The 8,726-nt window shown below is 40.4% G+C and overlaps 1 protein-coding gene across 1 annotated transcript; it reads left to right on the forward strand.

The window, feature by feature from the left end:
* Positions 1 to 903: 903 nt before the first annotated feature.
* LOC110056128 (uncharacterized) lies at positions 904 to 5,005 on the forward strand. The gene is made up of 8 exons (XM_020762571.2): positions 904 to 1,001; positions 1,080 to 1,155; positions 1,504 to 1,724; positions 2,021 to 2,065; positions 2,174 to 2,349; positions 2,554 to 2,878; positions 4,258 to 4,302; positions 4,659 to 5,005. The coding sequence occupies exons 3-7, from the start codon at positions 1,517 to 1,519 to the stop codon at positions 4,299 to 4,301; spliced, it is 798 nt and encodes a 265-aa protein (XP_020618230.2). The 5' UTR covers positions 904 to 1,001; positions 1,080 to 1,155; positions 1,504 to 1,516; the 3' UTR covers position 4,302; positions 4,659 to 5,005.
* The last annotated feature ends 3,721 nt before the right edge of the window (positions 5,006 to 8,726 follow it).

The following is an 8,726-nucleotide window of genomic DNA, read 5'->3' on the forward strand; positions in this document are numbered from 1 at the left end:
CGGAGACTTTTCGGGCCCGCAAAGCCATTTTTATTTAATCGGTATTTAAAGACAGAGAGGTGTATACGCCTGAAACTTCTTGTAAGAAGAGAACCTCTGTTTATATTAATAATATGTGCATAAAACAGCTCTCAAGTGATAAGGTTTGATATTTTGCTACCGCTCAGTCGGGTGTGAAAACTTTTCGGGACCTTCGAGAAACGGGCCCCAGATATCGAACCTTCGATCGTTCTAAAATATCTGCGTAATGAACAGCGCCGCAACCAAATTAAAATTGTACTAGCGATGTATTTTAATATGCCGAGCATATTTATAAAAATTAGATAAATAAATAAAGAAAGCGTTAATTACAACGAAAGTTGGGTCGTGAACAGAATTATAAAGTAAAAAGCTCCGTAGAACAATTTAAAACAGAACGTGCTTTATTAGACCTACCAACCTCTGATCAGACTTCAGAAAATGTGTTTCCGTTTACAGTGCCGCAAAGTGCCCTAAGGAGCATGCGGTAGCTGTGTCGTCACCTAACGAGTCCAATGGGCTGAAGAGTTTCCATGACAACCCAAAGACACGATCAAGAAACGTGATTAGCCAAATTGATATCTTCTGAAAGATCAAGAGTGGGATTCAACATTAAAATGATAAATTAACCATTAGGCCAAAACTCATTACTGCCCACATTGGAATATCTCCACGTATCAGTCATTTATTGAAAGTGTCATCGGTAGCCAACACTGAGGCCCCGTCCACACGTATCCGGATATTTTTGAATCTGCAACTTTTTCTTTCCGGATACGGCTTCCGTCCACACGCATCCGGCGAATTCGGCAGCGAATCCGGATATTTTTGCTACGTGTGGACGGGGAAGTTTTTGAACCCGGAAAGAAAAAGTTGCGGATTAAAAAATATCCGGATACGTGTGGACGGGACCGGAGAGACGCTTTTTCCCATAAATACAACCGTTAATAGTTTCATTTGGACAGTGTATTTGACGGCTGATTCAGGTAAGATCAGATTCACAAAGTTGCTTTTTAAAAATTTGTACTAACATTGGCTCTCTCTTTGAACCAAAATACCAACAGGAATAGCTTTAATTGTGTACCATTTTCTTGGCACGTTTTGGCACGCTTTCTTGGTACATTTACACCAAGATTCACGGTGGGTGACAGAATTTCTTGATTTGATCTCGATATTGCTTCGAATTGTGTATTATGGTGAATTTAGTTTGAATGCTAGACGTAGGTTAACCTATCGTTGCTGTCCACTGAAGTTTGAGAGGCAGCCCTTGTTCTAGTTTGCTTTAGTTTACATTGCTGGCACTTCACCAAATCTTTAAGATTTCAAAAATCAATGAATTGCGCTTTTCATTCATACATAACAAAATCCTCGGACAAAATCAACCTTTTCTGCGGGTTAAGCAGGAACTGGTTTCATTTCATCAACAAAGCTGCAGAATGCATGTTAAACATGCCCTCATTCACAGCGCCTTTTTCTTCTTCCTTGCAGATCCTGATTTAACATGAAATATCTGACCGTATTGTGTATTACCCTGGCCAGCATGCTGTGCTTCACAAACGCCGATAGGCACTGGAAATGTGGCTGCAGCTGCGATTTCTATCCTGAACCAGTCGGTGATAAAAAGAATCCAGGTTTTTCGTGCAAAGATATCTTAGAGAACAATGAAGCAGCGCGGAATTACGACGGTATTTACTGGATCACCTTGTCTGGTAAGTTTGGTGCTCGCTGAATCTCTTTTGTGCTTGTTTTCCAAATTTTGAGGAACTGATCTGCGTTTTGGCTTATCGATTTTCTTCTTAAAATATCTACTAACTTCCAAAGATCATAAACTGAGTTTTGATGTGCTACTAAATTCACATAATTCTGTTCACAAACTCTAGAAATGATGTTAGTCATATTCAGTTGATTGTTTCAAATTAAGATTTCCAATAACGTTCTATCTCCAAAACAATAATTACTGGGCACTTTTATATTTTATAGATGTACATATTTTTTTTTCAAACAGATCCTCAAGAAGCCTTTCCAGTGTACTGTGACATGGCTGGTGGAGGTTAGCACTAGATAAGTTAACACTAGATGAGATCCCCTTTTCCTTGCCCGGACATCGATTTAAAGAAATGCCATACTAACTGCTATTCCTTGTTTTTGTATCCATCAGGCTGGACCATGGTGTTTAAGGCAGTATCTGGATGTGACGAAATTGCGCATGAAATCTACACGTCGAGTGAAACATACGCCGAGTACGAAATGGACGCTCTTGACGTCACCAACCGGTATACCAATGACTATAAGAACAGAATCGTTTTGAACTGGTGTAGATTCGGTGCGTCCGAGGTAAGCATAATATATTTAATGTTTACAAAGGTAAAGCGCTTCAGGAAAAGCAGCGCTCTGTTGTTTTAAGGAGAATTTAAAGCGCTCCATAGCTTTTTTTCTTATTACGATTACCTCGTGATTGATGGCTGAACTTTTTTTTAACTAGAAGTCGCGTTGCATGTAGTATGTGATTTAATTTGTATGCTTGATTTTACTGCTCAGGCAAGAGTGGTGCTATATGAAGGAGAAGACCCGGTTAAAGAAATGATATTCAACGCCAAGGAATCAGACAATGAGCATTGGTTCCAATTCGATAAACTGACGTCTGAAATTCCCTGGGCTGACATGAATGACCAGCCACAGAACCGCTTTGCTATCAAGGAAAGGTTTAAACGCAGCTTCATCATCAACAGTGAATATGGTCGTTGCCCCAAAGACATTGGTTGGATGGTGATCTCTGGAGGCGGCTGTCCCTGGGAGAGGCACTTCGGTCGAGACTCTATCTTATACAGCAAACTGACCGGTCGCACCAACTGGAATGTTTACGGTAAGTAATTATAGAACAACATTGAAGAAAAATGTCCACACTGTTCAACGACGACGTGGTGAAAATTTCGATGTACAAGGGAATAGCGCGCGGCTCAACCCACGTTCCTTCCGGTTTCCATCGCCCTTAATATTGTAATATTTCATGTACAAAGCGTTTGTAAGAAAAAATTACTAAAGATATCATCGGCAACCTTAGAGAAGCACAGACGCAATTTTTAAAAGTCTCCCAAATACAAGCGTATGGGATAATACTATTTACAGTTAACCCTTCAAGTTCTTAAAGCGATCAATGCAGTTTTTTCTAATTACCCTTATCCAGTCATTAAGCTGAATATGAATATGGTGAAACCATTTCCAATAACGTGCCCTTCTGTTTTTGGTAGTTCTCACTTCAACTCTTCTGTGTCGCCATGTAAACAGGCAACTGGTAGTAAACCTTCTGTAAATTTTATTTCTTATCCATCTTAAGGTTATTTGAAGTAAAAATAATAAATAACAATAAATCATTATTTTAAGAGGAGGCCTCCAACCACCTAGAGGTGGTTTTCAGAAGGGTCCTCTGAAAAAAAAAGTCTAAAATATACTTTTCATGTCTAAAATAAAGAATTAATTGCTTTAAGGTGGCTCCCTATAGTCTTACGATCGCACGCGCGTTGAGTTCGAAAGCTCAAGTAATCTCCGCGCGCTAGAGGGAAAACGTCAGTGTTTTCCGACATTTATGACGTCAACTTGAGCTCAAAAAGCAAACCTGACAGTGAATTTTCTCGCGTTTCCGTCGGCGAAATTCCCTAAAATTTGGCAGACTGGTAGTAAATATTTCATTTAAGGCAGAGCTCGTTTTCCAGGGAAATCTGTAAGACTAGTTTTTTCGCAGCGGTAATTTGCCGAAATCGAGAAAACTGCCTGTACAAACCCTAATTTTTCGCGTTTGAATTCGCATCCCACAGGATGCGATATGCAGTGAAAATTTTGGAAGATTTCACCGAAGGAAATTCAAGAAAATCACAAAGAAAGCCATAAAAACAGTAAAAAACACATTTGTTTGGCAATAATAATTCAAGACTAAAACCCAAAATTTTAATAGAGATGATAGTAAAAGATTATTTAATCATTGCTCATTACATGTAATAAGTTTGAGAAGACTGGGTGTAAAAACGAAAACAAAAACAGCATTCAAAACATAACACTTGCGCACGCGCAACGTCATAAATGCATGATTACCCTATGGAGCCGCCTTGAAATACGTTTTGTTTCTGCCCCATTCCGTTCTTGGCTTGCTAATTTTGGGCAAGTGTTTCATGGGCCACAATCAAACAACTGAATACACGAGGAGTACGGGTGCTTCGCTTATAATACAATATTTGTTTCACATTGCAGAAAACGTAGGAAAGGCCGATACCTTGGTTGTTTTCCTGCGTTAAGGTAAGATCGAAGTATTTTGGTAAAACTTTAATGATTGTAGCTAGCTTGGTATATTTCATCAAGCATCACAATTTCTAATTTACTACAAGCTTCGACTTTTTGTTTTGTCACGTGGTGTTGTATGTGTGTTTTGTTGTGTAAAACTGAGGCAAATCAGACTACTCTCACTAGAAATTAAGGCAATTTGAGAAGCGTTCTATTTATAGCGAGGTTTAAATGAAGTGGAGTAAGGAATTTTGAGGTATAGATCGATTGACTGTTAAATCAGTGGGACAAATCATATTAAGATCACAGCACTAAATAAAGTCCTACATGTAAATCACATGAAGTAATTTCCTTCTTTTTTTTAATTTCAGAAACAGAACCACAACTCACGTGCACACCTGACCAGTGACCGGAACGAAGAAACCTGATGAGGCAGTAGATTTGAGTTTGCTTGCTGTACTGGCAGGGTTATTGGATTTGGGATTCGCCTATTGCTTATACCGTAAACTGCCGCTTATAAGCCCTGGGCTTGTACAACTTCTTAAGGGTTTTCAAATGGCTTATAAACGGAGGGGCTTACATCCGAGGGGGGTTATAATCGTGCTTAAAGAAAAGTCCTTCTGAAACGAGCTATAGCTGCACACGTTGATCAAAATAGCTTTTCATTTACGGCTAATTAAGCTTTAAAACATCATGATCAAGCGAATTCAAAACAAAATAGCCAGGGGCCTCAAAATCAGTGATATAACGTAAATAAAGCATTGAAAAAAAAAATTTTGGTGGTGAAATCTGTCCTTTATAAGTCTTAACTCAACGATTAGTTACACAATTCGCACGTGAGCCCAGCGTGGAATGAAAGTCGTGTTTGCGGCAGACTACGAATAGTCCCTCTTTCGCTTAGTCCGACGTGTGTGACGCAAAAAAAACCGCGAGGAAAAAATGGCCGCGCGAAGTCCTGGGGCTAGAATTTCGCGCGGTCCTTTTTCCCTCGAGGTTTATCTACGGTTGCCCTCGACGGTCTATGCAAAACAGAGACTACTCGTTTGTAGTCGAACTAGTGGATTCTATCGTTGCCCCCCCCCCCCCCCCCGCACCACCCCGATGGGCCAAGTGAAGTTTTTTGGAGTAAAATTAAGAAAATTCAAAAAAATTTATGTTGTTTTGCCGGCGCCAAAACGTCTCGTGTTTATCGCCAAGTGTTCATAACATTCATGGCAAATAAAACGTGTAAAACGTTTCGTTTTCTTAAATGTATTAAACTGGGCTACCGATTTTGGGTTTGACGTACTTCAGTATTTGAAGCTGGCGCTCTGCGCGACTTGAAATTTTTCCCCGATCCTGCTGACTCACAATAGAGATATATAAAAGAAAAAGCTTACTATGAACTTCTTCTTCTCAATCCGTACTTAAGTTAAGCTGCGGATCCGCGTTTTCTCCCTCCGATGTATATAGCCTGCTCGCTTCGCCATAAATCGACAGGAAAACTCACGGACCTAAATTTTGCTGATTTAAAGGTATATTGATGTCTGTTTGTATATTGTGTTTACACAGTGACATATTACTATTGATCTGCTGAACACGAACTTTCTGAAAAGTTTTAAAGACAGACAGCAGTGATATAGGTAGAAGGAAGGAATCATTGAGTTATACTCTAAACAATCATTGAGTTACATAGTCCCTCACTGGTGCCTCAACGTACCCTTGGGCACGTAAAGCCCTGTACACACATATAGGAAACTTAAAAAAAAAAGCCATTAAAGGGACACTGGGCGTTTTCCATTTACAAAAAATTTCGGAAAATTTCTATCGGGAATTTCTATTTGGGAAAAGCGCGTTTCTTTTGTCACAAGTCCCGTTCGTTCACAGGCCCCTCTCTGTCGCTTCTCTGACTCTCACGCGAATATTCAAAATGGAGGCCGATGAGGCTCATAAGATGTTTCCTTTTGTGCGAAATGTTAGAAGTCTTTATAGTTAGTTAATTTGTATAGAGGAAGAAAGTTTGATTAGCTCAGAAGATGATGCAGTAGATATCTTTTCAGCGGCCTCTACGTTCATGAGACGAATTTGCAACGAACTGAAGGCTATTTTGAACACGCGTTGCCAGGATATTCACTCGATGAGTTTAGAAGTCATTTTCGAATAACGAGAGGCACAATGGAAGGTCTGTGTAGAGTCGCCCAAGCTACAGGAAGAGTGCCACGACGGAATTCATTTGGAGGACCACCAATTCCGCGCCAGTATTGGCGTTCGTGTGGTTTATTTCAAACTTGGAAGTTTTCCGTTCAGTTTCTGACAGGTTTAACGTGCACCGGCAAAAAAAGCTTCGAACAAGTAAGAATTTCTACCTACCACTTTTATATGCAGCACATTCGTGCTGCAATAAATTTTCTAGATCTGGCGCTAGAACGTGGCAGGCAGAGCACTCGTAGTAGCCCTGAAAGTTTGTTTGCAAAAAGCTTCCAGAAAACTGACCCTGATCAGTCGCCATCATGTTTGTTGAAACACGCGGGAGCCGAGGAAGGCCTGACCGCTTAAAAGACCGCGAAAGGCATAGAACTGGTGATGAAGACGAGAAATCTGTAAATGGGACACAAATTTTCCATTGGGAAGTTTCCACCGGGAAAACGGGACTACCTTTTCAGGAATTCCGTTTTTTCCGGAAAATTTTTAAAATTTTTAAGCAAATATATCGTGGCAGTGTCCCTTTAAGTCTAAGACAACGTTCACACTGCATCGGACTGAAATTTGAAAACGCAGCTTTATTTCTACGGTTAATTAGGCTAGGCCTGTCGTCCACACTAATGGGCCGTAGGGAAAGCGGCTTTTGAAAATATTATCCGGAGTGCTTTTGCACGAATCGAGGCAACAAGGCTTCGAGTCTTTAATCGATTGCCACAAGCCCCGGGTCACAGGCTGCCTTCCGTTGAACGGGAAGGTTTGGCCTTGAATATTTTGCTAAAATTTACATAACTGAGTCGTATGCAGCTTCACTATAACATTGCCATTAAAAATTCAAGGAAACGCTGTTTGATAACTTCTCCGTGGCCGCGACTTAGCTCTGGATACTTCAAATTGACAGGAAACCGGACGCTATGTGAGGTTGACTGTGGACATTAGATTATATAGTAATAAAGAAGTCAATCTTGGCCTTTCGTCCAGTTATACCTGCTACATCCTAGAAGTTATCCCAACAGAAACAATTCAAGAAACGTTCTTCTTTATGGAGGGAGCGAACTAAGGCTAAACTAAGCTGTTAAGTTTCCTCGCTTTCAGGAAACATAGGCTGTTCACAGCCTCTCTGTTTACGCACCCGAAAGAAAAAGCGAGCGAAGCGAGCGCGCACGCGGGGGTGGGGGGTGGGGTTTGCGAGTGAGGTGAGCAAGGAGAATAAAGAGACTGTGGACATCTTTGGAAAAAAAGTGGACTCGTTAGGCTCCTTCCCCTGTTATCGCCTTGTTACTTACAGCTCCGCCCCTTGACCAATTAATTAAATCGGACCAAAAAAATTTGAGCGGTAAATTGCTTGTGTAATTGATTGCAAGTTACACTTTGCACACAACAACATACATTCGGGTGTTAAGAATGTCGTCTCAGACGACTCCTTCAACTAAAAAAAAAAAAGCTGCTAAAAGGGGGAGAAAGCCGAAATCAAGCGTTCCTTCCGATTTTTGTAGGATATGCGCTTGTTCTTTTGCTATTCGCTTGCGGCCGGAATCTTGGTAAGACGTGGAGAATTTATTCCGAAGGTGTTACACGGTGTGGCACTCGTCAACTACAATAAGCGTGACACAATCGTTCGGGAATCTGCGCTCTATAAAATGTTTTGGAATTTTGCATCCAAAAAGTCTTCTGCTGTCTCCCGAAAGCAAGCTTAAGCATGTATTTCGCTTCTCCAATCAGCAGAAGGATGTCGTCCTTTGTCGACAAAACGATGGAAGAAATCCTAAGTTCTTCCATCCCTTTTACTTGTTCTTCCATCCCTTCTATTTATTCTTTCATGATGTTTTTGAGTGGCGAAACAATGAGAACAACAACATTCGCACTATTTGCATTTTTTTGCCGTTGCGTAGATTTGATATATCGAACTTTTCTAAAAGCCGGTCGGCAAAATTGGAGCAACTTCTTTCTGAAATCAGTGACACAATCAAAACTTACATGAAAAGTCAATTTTTTCTCGCATTTTGATTGGTTCTTACTCATGATCTAATAGAGGCCAGACGCATAGATTACATCATCAACATTCAGTTTTTTTTTTTAACGTAGATTCCATGTTGCCGTGCGACTGTTCAGTAACAGATCACACATGACATCAAACTGATGTGGTTAGCACACCACTAGATTGGCCACTTGATTGTTCTTACCACATTTTGACCTCATCTGTGATCTATTCACTAAACTCGTTTCGAAGTAAAAATTCTTTTGAATAATCAACTCAAAAA

This window comes from Orbicella faveolata, unplaced genomic scaffold (assembly GCF_042242905.1).
Source record: "Orbicella faveolata isolate gen_17 unplaced genomic scaffold, um_ofav_v1 contig_24, whole genome shotgun sequence".
NCBI classification, from domain to species: Eukaryota; Metazoa; Cnidaria; class Anthozoa; order Scleractinia; family Merulinidae; genus Orbicella; species Orbicella faveolata.